The sequence below is a fragment of the Myxine glutinosa genome, chromosome 6, assembly GCF_964187855.1.
Source record: "Myxine glutinosa chromosome 6, kmMyxGlut1.1, whole genome shotgun sequence".
Lineage (NCBI taxonomy): Eukaryota > Metazoa > Chordata > Myxini > Myxiniformes > Myxinidae > Myxine > Myxine glutinosa.
This window is the reverse complement of record NC_136266.1, coordinates 153730528-153744808: the sequence shown is the minus strand read 5'-3', so window position 1 is coordinate 153744808 and position 14281 is coordinate 153730528. Positions and strand designations below refer to the sequence as shown.

At 45.1% G+C, this 14281-nt stretch overlaps 1 protein-coding gene across 1 annotated transcript in view; it reads right to left on the bottom strand.

Annotated features, from left to right (window-relative positions):
• Nucleotides 1–361: 361 nt before the first annotated feature.
• Nucleotides 362–14281, bottom strand: part of BLMH (bleomycin hydrolase) — a 68612-nt gene continuing 54692 nt past the window's right edge. Inside the window, exons 9-12 of the mRNA XM_068101161.2 lie at nucleotides 11565–11632; nucleotides 11349–11466; nucleotides 1575–1641; nucleotides 362–1493 (exon numbers count right to left, since the gene is read on the bottom strand). Of these exons, the coding sequence (XP_067957262.2) occupies nucleotides 1345–1493; nucleotides 1575–1641; nucleotides 11349–11466; nucleotides 11565–11632 (402 nt within the window). The 3' untranslated portion in view covers nucleotides 362–1344. The remainder of the gene's footprint in view (nucleotides 1494–1574; nucleotides 1642–11348; nucleotides 11467–11564; nucleotides 11633–14281) is intronic.

Genomic DNA, 14281 nt, shown 5'->3' with positions numbered 1-14281 from the left:
CTTGGCGTGTTGCACCCCAGAGTTAATTTATTGTTGCAGCTGAAACAATAATCTTGACGTTTCACGAAAGTCTAAGCAACCGGCTTGATCAGGTGACCCAACTTGTCGACTATAAAGTAGAAGTGAACTTAATACTTTGTTTAGATTTCAGAACGTCTCAATTTTTTTTTATTGTTTATATCAGTTGGTTTCGGGATGAAACCACATCCATTCGAGGGACGGTGTACACATTTATGGATCGCCTTGCAGGTGGAATAACCAGGACCGCAGTTTATAGCTGGGTCGGGATTCAGGCCGAGGCTAGTGTGTGTACCTCTGTACTATCTTATCTTGAACAATTTATTAATTAAAGACTGCCAGACAGGTTAACAGTTGTTTTATTAAAATATTTTTTATTGAGATTGTAATGACCAAGCCCGTTTGTCTCAAAACATGCGATAATGCTTTTACATGTCCGAGGCAAGCAAAATATCAGTCTATAGTGATGATCCTGAGCAGAAAGTTTGAAAAAGGCGCAGTGGTAAAAGTGTAATGCGTCTGAAAAGGATATCAAAATCAAAATGGCCGTCACTATCTGAAAGACAAAATGGCAATGAATTGTCGGTGAAAAGGAATGAGAGAAAGAGAAGCGTTTGTTCGTAAAAATTATTACAACAGACATCATGTAATGGTACAGTTTGTTTGGGAATCAACAATTTAAGGATGCGTACAGGTGAAGTCACAAGGTTCTTTTCCCCCTTGATCTTGAAGTGCCGAAGTTTGTCCTTTTCCTCAGTTTTCAGGTGGTGTCGGGCATTCATCCCAACAATTTGTGACTCGTAATTCCACTGGAATACAAGTCAATGTTTGGCTCTGAAAACCTTGTCTAGGGGAAAAACCTTAACGGTAGGTAGAACGAGCTTTGAAGGGTATTACAACGTTTTGGCCAATTTTACAACATATTGCAAGCTTTATTTGATAGCCGGCGGTATGTTGGAAGGGAATATTAGGAGATATAAAGGAAGAGAAAGCTTATACTTGGCAAGTCATGTTAACAAGTTTCCACGAGGTACCTAGTACGGTGCCATAGATGCACACAACAGCATTGTGCCCTCGTAGGCCTTTAGCAAGCTAGCGCTGGTAATCACGTTAATACCTGTGTGTAACACCTGGTGGTTGGGTCCTACCCAAGGTCTTGTAATTACATCTTTTTTTTGCAGGATGGTCAAGGCTATAAACAAGTTAAGTCAGAACTTGCTTACATGAAAAGAAACCACTTGTAGGGGGAGAATCGAAATGAAAAAGGTAGAACATACAGGATGAAAATAGTGACGGAAGGTCAACGTGAAGCCACAAGATTATACCTTAGGCAAGAGCACCCATTGGATCCCAGGCAGGGAGAATGTGCGGTTTCTTGTCAAACACAGACAAAACATTCTCGGAAAGGAAACGTTTATCGACAACTACTTCATAGACGTACTCTCCAAACCAGTCATCCGACATCTGGATGTAACCTGTGGAGAAACAAAAACATTATGCACATATTTAAGGTAAGATATGAAAAAAAGAATATATACATTAACCGTCGTGTTGACCTTTTTGTCCTCGATCATCTCCCCAAGAGTTTTCTACTCTCCATTTTTCAAAACATTTCCCTTCCTCCTGCAAAAGAGTGAACGAGATATGAGCAAAAGAGTGAATGAGAATGAGATAAGATGTACATGATTCAAAGTGGAGATATATGGATTAAAAAGACAGCCAAGGGGAGCCAACAGTACATGCACAGTGCCTTCAGAAAGTATTCACACCCCTTGAACTTTTCACATTTTGTTACGTTACAGCCTGAAAATTTAGAGTGAATTAAATCGAGATATTTTGCCACTGATAGACACATAATACCTCATAATGTCAAAGTGGAATGTTTTTTTTAGAATTTGTTACAAATTAATTAAAAGTGAAAAATTTAATTGTCTTGAGTCAACACGATTTTAACCCCTTTGCTATGACACGAGGAGGGTGGGGGAGGGGGGGTGGGGGGGGGGGGGGGAGAGAGCGAGGCTGGCATGGTTAATTAATTGCCAACTAGAACGGCACTCGTTAGAGCGCATACCTCCGCCAGCCTGAACAATTTATGCTTTGTATCCTACTGATAGGCCGGATCTGGATTCGGACCTAAACCAAAATCTAATCGGCTTGTTCTTGTCACCTAACCAACTCATCCACCAAGTTTAGTCATAACTCGTCCATAACTTTTCAAAATATGTTATTTATCACTTTCCGCCCAATCCCTCAATGGTGATGAATCACTGAGAAATTAACTAATTATCGTATCCAAATCCATAGTCAGACCTTTACCAAAATTGAATAGATTCATACTTGTCACACACCCAACCTCTCCACCAAGTTTCGTACAAATCCGTCCTGACAAATCTCACACTCTCACTATGTCTCTCCGAAAAGACTGACTGGACAACCCTCCCATCAACTTTCTGAACAATATTCTTGAAGAGGTTCTGTCACTCAAGCTTTTGGGTCTCACTATCCGCCATGATCTTTCCTGGGAAAACCACATTTAAAAACTGGCCTCCAAAGCCAGTCGCCGACTGGGCATCCTCCGTCGTGCGAAGTCCTTCCTTGGCACACCTGAGCTCCTCACCACATACAAGGCTTTCATCCGCAGCTCAATGGAATAACAGTTCTCCCCTCTGGGCTGGTGCTCCTGCCTCTCACCTAGCTCGGCTTCACGCTGCAGAAACCAAATCTTTCAGAATCATTGGAATCTCCCGCGATGAAGCTAACTCTGAGGGCCTTTCACTCTCTCACCACAAGCAGGTTGGTGGTCTTTCTGTCTTCGACAGACTCCTCTCCGGCCTACCCCAGCTCTGTCCCCCAAATATTCCTACAGGTCGCACAAGATCTGCCAGCAACCCTCTGCTGGTGAAACTACCAAAATCAAGACTCTCTATTCACCTTCACTCTTTCATTCCTCTTTTCTCTTTTTTCCCACCTCTGGAACAAACTCCCTCACTCTTTTCAATGTCACTCCTCCCTCCAGGTCTTCAAAACAGCTGTTCACCACCATCTCTCTTCTTCCCCCATTCAAAACCTTGATCTTTTCTACCCCCGTTAATTCACCCCAGATCCACTTTTTGGAAATACCGACTTCTTTCCTGGAAGTCCTAGCAGTGTCCGTGTTTTATACCTCTCCCACCCCATTCCACGCCTCCTCCCCCTCAAGCCCTCTCCCTGCCACAAATCTCCCGATGTCCCTGTTCTCTACTGTTGTACTTGTGTGCTTCCCTCTCTCTCCCCATCTTGTCTCCCACTCCCTTTATCATGTTTTGTGTCAGTTTTGCTTTTTGTTGTGATTAATGCTAGCTCTTACAGGAGCCTCGATCTTTTTTTTTTCTTTTTTTTGTATACAAGATCGAGGCTCGTGGTAAGAGCGAACATTAATCACACAGAAAGACAAACCGACACATAAAACAAATAACATCGGGAGCGGTAGACAAGATGGGGAGAGAGGGGGAAGGACACAAACACAACATTTGAGAGCAGGGACTGAGAGACATGGAGACATCGAGAGATTTGTGGGAGGGAGAGGGCTTTGGGGGGGAGGCATGGGAAGGGGGGGTGGGAGAGGTATAAAACATATGGACACTGCCAGGACTTCCAGGAAAGAAGTTGGAATTTCAAACAAGGTGGATCTGGGGTGAATTAGTGGGGGTAGAAAAGATCAAGGTTTTGGATGGGGGAAGATAAGAGATGGTGGTGAACAGCTGTTTTAAAGACCTGGAGGGAGGAGTGGGATTGAAGGGAGTGTGGGAGTTTGTTCCAGAGGCGGGAGAAAAGAGAAAAGAGGAATGAATGAAAGAGTGAAGGTGAGCAGAGAGCCGAGATTTCGGCAGTTTAACCATCAGAGGGTTACTGGCAGATCTTGTGCGACCTGTAGGAATATTTGGGGGCAGAGCACAGAGAGAGCTGGGGGAGCAAGGCCGGAGAGGAGTCGGTAGAAGACAAAGACCACCTATGTGCCTGCGGTGAGTGAGTGAAAGGCGCTCAGAGATAGCTTCATCGCGGGATATTCCAATGATTCTGAAAGCTTTGGTTTCAATAGCGTGAAGCCGAGCTAGGTGTGAGGCAGGAGCACCAGCCCATAGGGGAGAACAGTATTCCATTGAGCTGTGGATGAAAGCCTTGTATGTGGTGAGGAGCTCAGGTGTGCCGAGGAAGGACTTCGCACGATGGAGGATGCCCAGTCAGCGACTGGCTTTGGAGGCCAGCTTGGAAATGTGGTTTTCCCAAGAAAGATCATGGCAGATAGTGAGACCCAAAAGCTTGAGCGACAGAACTTCTTGGAGAGGATTGTTGAGAAAGTAGATGGGAGGGTTGTCCAGTCGATCTTTTCGGAGAGACATAGTAAGAGTGTGAGATTTGTCAGGATTGAAAGACATGTTCCACTTGTTTGACCAGTCTGTGATTTTGTCCAGGTCTTCAGAGAGTGAGGAGGCTGCAGACTGCCGATCTGAGGGAAGAGGAATGGAGCGGCAGAGAGTGGAGTCATCAGCAAAGAGATAGAGAGGATTTTCCAGAGAGTCGGAGAGATCATTGATAAAGACCAGAAAAAGCACAGGGCCCAGCACACTGCCTTGGGGAACTCCAGCCTGAACAGGAAGGGGAGATGAGAGAAATCCATTCAGGGCCACACGTTGACTACGACCAGAGAGGAAGTCCGCAAGCCATGCATGGAGATTTCCATGGATACCATAGGAGGAGAGTTTGGTGAGCAGAGCTGGGTGCCAGACCGTATCGAAGGCACGTGATATGTCAAGGGAGACAGCTCTGATTTCCTGTTTGGCATTGAGGACCTCCATCCATTGTTGAGACAGCAGAAGCAGCATGTCCAGAGTAGAGTGACCTGGTCTGAAACCAAATTGATGATCAGAGATCAAGCCATTGGAGAAGAAGAAAGATTTCATATCCAAAGCAATTCCATGACTTTGCTGATAATTTGGAGCAGGCTGATTGGTCTGTAGTTGCAAGGATCTGTTTTTGCACCTTTTTTGTGTAAAGCGGTAATGTTTGCTGATTTCCAGGATGCTGGCAGATGACCTTGAGCAAAAGATAGGGTGAAAAGAACAGAGAGAGGGTGAGATAGAGCGGCAGAGCAGGATTTTAGGACCCGTGGGGTGATGCCGTCTGGTCCAGTTGCAGAATCAGAGTCGAGGTTAGACAAAAACTCCTCCACCTTGTCAGGAGAGAAGGACACAGAGTCCAGGAGCAGTTGGGTTCGACTGGGAAAGGTGGGAACAGAGAGAGATGGGTTTGGGACTAAAGATTTTGAGGCAAACACAGAGTTGAGGCATTCGGCTTTGTCACGTGCGATGTCAACTGTGTGGCCATTTGAGGTAAGGGAGGGGATGGAGGGGGAACAAACACCAGAAACGGATTTGACCAGACGCCACCAGGATTTGGAGGAAGGAGACAGGTTTGAGAGTTCATTCTTGAGTGAGGAGAGATAGTGCTTCCTGGCATTCCTGAGGGTAGACACACACTTGTTCCGAGCTTGGTGGAAGGAACTGAGATTGCCTTCAGTTGGATTAGCCTTCCAAGAGGCAAAGGCAAGTCGTTTCAGGGCAACTGCCTCACCACAAGATTCAGTGTACCATGGACGGGAGGAAGGCTAAGACAACTGAAGATGAGATGGGATAAATCTGTGCATGAGAGAGAGCAGTTTGCTTTGGAAGAATTCCCAGGAAGAATTTATGTCAGAGGCAGTGGAGATGGGAGACCAATCCAGACGATTGATGGCTGCTTGAAGACTGTCCCAGTCGGCCTGAGTGAAATGCCAGACTCGTCGACGCTGAGGAGGCTCTCTGAGAATGGCCAGAGAGATGTCCACTTTGACAAGCACATGATCAGAAACTTGTAAACAAAAAACCCCCAAAATACAAACAAAAACTTTTTGAGATAACCTGCTATATATCGTTTTAGCCCCCCCCCCCCCCCCTCAATGGTGAAGAATAACTGAAAAAAAGAAATAATCCTCGTATCCAAATCCATATTCAGATGTTTACCAAAATTGAATCGATTCGTCCTTGTCACACACCCCACCTGTCCACCAAGTTTCATCCAAATCCATCCATAACTTTGAGATATCTTGTTCACAGACAAACATACAGGGGTGAAAACATAACCTCCATCCACCTGGCTGGAGGTTATGCCATAATTAAAAGTATATCCTGTAACTCTGGTAAGGAAGTGATACAAGAAAAGCAAAGGAAGTGTCGTCAAAACTTCCGTTTCCGGTCCCTGGAGCAAGGAAGCGTCTTCGACCTCTGCACGGCAGCAAAAGTTATAGTATTTTTTCCATTCGTGTCTTCGTCAATTTCTACTCGCTTTTTATTGTGCATGTGTTGCAGTGTGTTTTCCAGTTGGTGTTGATTTGCAATTCTTGCAAACTTTTGTATAATTTAATCCTTTTCTGTCCCACCGCGTGCGCGGCCTAGTTTATCTCGGCTTCCCTACCCCCATAGGTGTTCTGTGAATTTAAGTTCTTTCCTTCGCTGTATTGCTTATTTCTTAGATTTTCTCTTCTCCCCCTAACTTCCCCGAACATCGACCACTTGTCTAACGTTTTAAATCTCTTCAAAGTCTCTTCAAAGTCTCTTCATGTCTCTTCTCGTCACGTCACGTCTCTTCAAAGCTGTCCATGCGCGCACGCTTTCGAAGTTAAGTAACTTTTCACAATTGTGTTTTTGTCGAAACTGTATCTTTCTTTCGGTGTGTGTAACTATTGGTGTGTCTTTAATAGTATTCTTGGTGTTGGTTTTTCATACCTGTGTACAGAATCGTCGGTTAGTTTGTGTCGCGTATTCTGAGGCCTGGTGTAGTACTAGTAGGCTACCGTGTCTGACCTTGGCTTGAGGCTTTGTTTCTGTCTCAGCGGATCTTCGATTGCGCTCGCAATGACTTTCGGTCTCTATTTTTCACGTTTCACGTTCGGTCTCTGTTTTCAGCTCAACTCAAAAAAAAAAAAAAAAAAAAAAAAAAAAAAAATTCCCTTCTCTGTTCTTATCCGTTGTTCGTTATTTGTTCGTTCGTTCTTCGACCACGTTGTTCGTGATCACATGTTCATGTCGTTAAAAAAATGTTTCAACTGTCCCCTGAAGAACTGTATTCTGTCATATACTATAACACCTTTTTCTTCTTCTTCTATAAAAGAATGCTTTCGACTTGCTCACCAAATCTATTCATTCCAAAAAAAAATTCCATCTCTTACAGTTGCAGTGCCTCTTTCATACATTCCCTAAACTCTCCAGAACTCCACCCATCCTTCAGCGTCCTCAAACGTATTTTTGACTCGAAGGTCTCAAGAAACTCATTTTGCAAGAAATGTTCGTTTCCCATTAATCGCACATTTTTCAAAATCCAATCTCACCCCTCCCCTCCAAATCTTCCCCATCACCCCTTCCCTCCAAAACTTCCCCATTACCCCTTCCCTCAAAAACTTCCCCATCACCCCTCCCCTTCAAAACTTGCCCATCACCCCTCCCCTCCAAATCCACCCCCTTGCCCCTCCCCTCCAAATCTTCCCCATCACCCATCTCTTTCAAATCTTCCCCCTTGCCCCTCCCCTCCAAATCTTCCCCATCACCCATCCCTTTCAGATCTCCCCCTTTGCCCCTTCCCTCCTAAACTCCTCCCACACCCCTCCCCTCCGAGACTCTCCCTCACTCCTCCCCTCCTAGACTCCCCTCTCACCCCTCCTCAAAGCGTCCTCCCCACTTCTTCCCCCTTCATCTCCCTCAACCTTCTGCCTCACTCTTCCCCTCCTCAAATAACACCTCACTGCGCCTCACCCAATCACCATCAAACCTTTTGTCCACCCCATTCTTCCCTTTCTCCAAGCTATTCTGAAATCTCTGACACACCTTCAACTGCTCTCCCTACCTCTTCCTCCTCTTCCACATCTTACCCTACCACTCCCCCCCCCCCCCCCCCCCCCTGTTCTGTATCCGATGCTCCCCCTTCCTCTTCTTTAACAGTATGGACCTCAAACATCCGGGGCCTTCGCTCAAACTTGAATGATCTCTCCATACAGGTTGCTTCTGACAAACCAGACGTGATCTGCTCAACAGAAACTTTCCTCCTTCATGATGTCTCTGATTCCTTGGTATCTCTCCCAGGTTACTCCCTCCTCCGGTATGATAGACCTGAGCCTCGTCCTGGAGGGGAGGTTGCTATCTTTATAAAAAAAACTCTTCCTCACTTGCCCTGCACTGCCCTCTCTCCACCTCACCCCCAGGAATACCTTTGGCTACGGCTTCCCCTTCGCTCCCACCTTTTGTTCATATGTGTGTTGTACCGTCCACCAAACAGTGATGACTTTCATCTACATCTCGCTGTCTGATAATATGGACCAACTTCGATCTACCCATCCCAACTCTCTCTTCCTCATATGTGGTGATTTCAATTGTCACCATGGCAGTTGGCTGGGTGTGGGTACCTCTCTCACCAGCCATTGCTCTTCAGCAAAGGACTTCTGTGACTCACTGGGACTGACACAATCTGTCAATTTCCCGACCCGGATCTCAGTCGACAGAGCATCTTCTCTTCTGGACTTGGTTATGACTAACTTCCCTGAAAATGTCTGCTGCTCTTCTTCTGCTCCAATCGGCTCATCTGATCATGTGCTTGTTAAAGTGGACATCTCTCTGACCATTCTCAGAGAGCCTCAGCGTCGACGAGTCTGGCATTTCACTCAGGCCAACTGGCACGGTCTTTAAACAGCCATCAATCATCTGGACTGGTCTCCCATCTCTACCGCCTCTGACATCAACTCATCCTGGGAATTCTTCCAAAGTAAATTGCTCTCTCTCATGCACAGATTTATCACATCTCGTCTTCAGTTGTCCGCAAGGCTAACCCCCGCTCTAGCAGGGAAAATGGCCTTAAAATGCATGTTGTTGTTGTTGTTGTCTTCAGTTGTCATACCCTTCCTCCCGTCCATGGTACACGGAATCTTGTGGTGAGGCTATTGCCCAGAAACAACTTGCTTTCTTCTCCTGGAAAGCAAATCCAACGGAAGGAAATCTCATTTCCTTTCACAAAGCCCGAAACAAGTGTGTGTCCACCCTCAGGAGAGCCAGGAAACAATATCTCTCCATTCTCAGGACAGAACTCTTATCTGTCTCCCTCTTCCAAATCCTGGTGGCGTCTGGTCAAATCTGTTTCTGGTGTTTGTTCCCCCTCCATCCCCTCCCTCACCTCAAACAGCCACACGGCTGACTACGCACGTGAAAAAGCTGAATGCCTCAACTCTGTGTTTGCCTCTAAATCTTGTGTCCCAAACCCATCCCTCTCTGTACCCACCGTACCCAGTCGTACTCAGCTGCTCCTGGGCTCTGTCCTTTCCTCCTGACAAGGTGGAAAAGTTTCTGTCAACCCTCGACTCTGATTCTGCAACTGGACTTGACGGCATCAGCCCACGGGTCCTAAAATCCTGTTCTTCCGCTCTTTCACTCCCTCTCTCTGTTCTCTTCACCCTCTCTTTTGCTCAAGGTCATCTGCCATCTGCTTGGAAATCTGCCAACATCACCGCTTTGCACAAAAAGGTGCAAAAACAGATCCCAGCAACGACAGACCAATCAGCCTTCTCCCAATTATCAGCAAAGTCATGGAATCCATCATTGCTTCAGATATGAAATCTTTCCTCTTCTCCAATGGCTTCATCTCTGATCATCAATTTGGTTTCAGACCTGGTCACTCCACTCTGGACATGCTGCTTCTGCTTTCTCAACAATGGATGGAGGTCCTCAATGCCAAATAGGAAATTATAGCCGTCTCCCTTGACATATGTGCCTTCGATACGGTCTGGCACCCCGCTCTGCTCACCAAACTCTCCTCTTTTGGTATCCATGGAAATCTCCACGCATGGCTGGCGGACTTCCTCTCGAGTCGTAGTCAACGTGTGGCCCTGAATGGGTTTCTCTCATCTCCTCTTCCTGTTCAGGCTGGAGTTCCCCAAGGCAGTGTTCTGGGCCCTGTGCTTTTTCTGGTCTTCATCAATGATCTCTCTGACTCTCTTGAAAATCCTCTCTATCTCTTTGCTGATGACTCTACTCTGTCGCTCCATTCTTCATCCCTCAGATCGGCAGTCTGCAGCCTCCTCACTCTCTGCAGACCTGGACAAAATCACAGACTGGGCAAACAAGTGGAACATGTCTTTCAATCCTGACAAATCTCACACTCTTACGATGTCTCTCTGAAAAGACCGACTGGACAACCCTCCCATCCACTTGCTGAATAATCCTCTCCAAGAAGTTCTGTCACTCAAGCTTTTGGGTCTCACTATCTGCCATGATCTTTCCTGGGAAAACCACATTTCAAATCTGGCCTCCAAAGCCAGTCGCCGACTGTGTATCCTCCGTCGTGCGAAGTCCTTCCTTGGCACACCTGAGCTCCTCACCACATACAAGGCTTTCATCCGCAGCTCAATGGAATACTGCTCTCCCCTCTGGACTGGTGCTCCTGCCCCACACCTAGCTAATCTTCACGCTGTTGAAACCAAAGCATTCAGAATCATTGGAATCTCCCGCGATGAAGCTAACTCCAAGGGCCTCTCACTCACTCACCGCAGGCAGGTTGGTGGTCTTTCCGTTTTCTACCGACTCCTCTCTGGCCTTGCCCCCCCAGCTGTCTCTGGGCTCTGTCCCGCAAATATTCCTACAGGTCGCACAAGATCTGCCTGCAACCCTCTTATGGTTAAACTGCCAAAATCAAAACTCTCTGCTCACCTTCACTCCTTCATTCCTCTTTTCTCTTTTCTCCCGCCTCTGGAACAAACTCCCTCACTCTCTTCAATCCCACTCCACCCTCCAGGTCTTTAAAACAACTGTTCACCACCATCTCTTATCTTCCCCCATCCAAAACCTTGATCTTTTCTATCCCCGCTAATTTCACCCCAATTCCACTTTTTTGAAATACCAACTTCTGTCCTGGAAGTCCTTGGTGTCCTTGTGTTTTATACTTCTCCCACCCCCCCCCCCCCTTCCCACGCCTCCTCCCCCCAAGCCCTCTCCCTCCCACACATCTCCCTGCTCTTAAATGTTGTGTGCTCTCAAGTGTTTGTGTGCTTCCCCTTCTCTTGTCTTCCGCTCCCTCTTTTTATATATTTTGTTTGTCTGGTTGATTTGTTTGTGAAGTAAATGTCAGCTCTTTCACGAGCCTCGATTCAGCATACAAAAAAAAAGAAAAAAAAAAAAAAAAGGATTTCACAAGATGGCAGGGTCCAACTGAACATGGAAAACGCTTAAGTGTGCTTCTCGTCTCAGACTGCCACAAAGACGTCATGATGAGGAACAGACCTTTTCTGAGTAGGCAGTTATCAACATGGCGTGAGTCATCATAGAATCTCCATAGATCAACCTTTCAGCCTTATTCAACGCAGTCTCCTTGCAACCAAAAACCATTTCATAATCAAACCTGAAAAGGCAAAGATGGAGGGGGAAGGTTACACTGAGGGAAACATCCTCAACCATCACATTTTGTTTAATACCATAATGAGTTGTAAATGTACTTACAATTTAAGATCATGAACACCAGCCTTTCCATAGAATTGTTTTCCAACGTCACAGCCAAACCACACAGCCTACAGGACACACGTCATATCCTTATGATCACTTGAAGCACAGAAACCAAGGCTATGATCGTGTCCTGCAATTCCCAAAGACAGTTTACAATACGGGACCTTCAAAATGACGGAATCCGCCCCAGAATGCTCAGCGTGCATGTGCAGGTCCTCTTATCAGCAGTGTTTGTCAGGGAATGTTTACAAACAACATGTGCGTGAGATGAGGATCGTTAACAGAAATGGCTCACAAAGCTTCGAAAAGAAGCCGACAATACTTGGAAAAGTAGTTTAGAGAAGAAGGGGTGTGCTTCTGCACAACAAAAGAGTTGGATAATTTCATCATTTCGCCAAAAGAACGGATCTTGCAGCTGCTCACACTGCATAAACCCCCGACTATGTGGGCCGGTGCAAGGCCCAAACTGTGGATGAGTGAGTTTTACCCAAACCCCCAACGGATCACTACCAGGGAATTGACTTTGAAACTTGAGAAAGTACCTCCTGTGAACATGGCAGGTTTGGTAATTTATTTAATGGATGTCTGCAATTGGGAAGATGATGCTGTGCATCATTACAAACAAACTAATGACAACCAACTCTTTGACAAAGTTTGTATTAATGACGTGAACATACACAAAGCTTGTGCCAGCTATTATTCATGTGGGAGCAAGATGTACCAGGCAGGTATCCCTGAGCAAGACGCCGCATGTGGTTTGGGTGCTTAACAGTGACGGGAAGGTCACATGGGGCTGATGAATACACAGAAAAACCACCTTTAGAGGCCATTTTTCCCCGCAAGCGGGGGTTGGCCTTTTTCGGGGACCGTGGTTGTTGTTGTTTTTTGGTCCCCTTTTTTTGAAGCAATGTTTTACGGCCGGATGCCCTTCCTGCCGCCAACCCTTTTTGTCGCCTTTTTACGACAAACAGGGAATTACCAGTGAACTGGTACTCAATTTGCCGACCTCGGAAGGATGACAGGCTGAGTCAACCCCCCTGGCGTTAATTCAGCGATCGACCGGGATTCGAACCCAGGATCCTAAGCTGGCACCCTAGCCGCTAGCCCAACACCAGGGTGATGAATACACAGAGAAAGTTTAAAATGATGATATTTACTATTAATCATGTTTGTGCGGCGGAGTTGAGAGGGAGCCACGAAGGTGTGTGTGTGTGTGTGTGTGTGTGTGTGTGTGTGTGTGTGTGTGTGTATATATATATATATATATATATATATACTGTGTATATATATATATATATATATATATATATATATATATATATATATATGTATATATATATATATGTATATATATATATATGTATATATATATATATGTATATATATATATATGTATATATATATATATGTATATATATATATATGTATATATATATATATATATGTATATATATATATATGTATATATATATATGTATATATATATATATGTATATATATATATATATATATATATATATATATATATGTACTGTATATGTATATGTATATATATATATATATAGTATATATGTATGTATATATATATATGTATATATATATATATATATATAGTATATATGTATGTATATATAGTATATATGTATGTATATATATATGTATGTATATATATATTGTATATATAGTATATATACAGTATATATATAGTATATATATATATAGTATATATATATATATATATATACAATTATACATATACATATATATATATATATATATATTGTTACAGCCCGCGGATAAGGATGTTGGTTTGCCGAGCGGATGACACCACGGCCTAACAGTTACCCCGATTAACCCGATCCCCGAACGTTGGCCGGATCGCGCCACAGCTATTCAATAGACGCTTTGACAGAGTGCAAAACATAATGCATAGCAAAACATAAAAACAATTGCAAAAAAGAAGAATCAATAGGGAAATATTCAAAGCACAAAGGAGGGAGAAGGAGAAGAGATAGTCAGGGGTTAGATGCTGCGGGTTAAATGTTGAATGCAGTGTTGAACAGGTGGGTCTTGAGTGATGTTTTGAATGTGGTGAGTGAGGAGGAGTCTCTGATGGTGTGAGGTAGTGAGTTCCAGAGGGTGGGAGCAGCGATGGAGAAGGCCCTGTCCCCCCAGGATCTGAATTTGGTCCGGATGGGGGGGGGGGGGGGGGGGGAGGGGGTCAGGAGGTTGGTACCAGCAGAGCGGAGGTTCCGGGTGGGAGTGTGTCTGGAGAGGAGGTCAGCCAGGTAGGATGGGGCCAGGTTATGGAGGGCTTTGTAGGTCAAGAGGAGGATTTTGTACTGGATTCTCTGGGAGATGGGGAGCCAGTGAAGCTTGTAAAGGACGGGGGTGATGTGGTCACGGGTCCGGGAATGGGTGAGTAGACGGGCAGCGGAGTTCTGAATGTATTGGAGTTTATTGGTGATTTTTTAGGGTGAACCATAGAGGAGGCTATTGCAGTAGTCCAGACGGGAAGTGATGAAGGCGTGGATGAGGGTTTCTGCAGTCACGGAGGAGAGGGATGGACGGAGACGGGCGATGTTTTTCAGGTGAAAGAAGGCTGTCTTTGTGATCTGTTTCGTGTATTTGTCGAAGCAAAAGCAAAATATATATATACATACATACAGTCATGCGTCGCCTAACGTCCTAGATACGTTCTTGGAAACGTGACG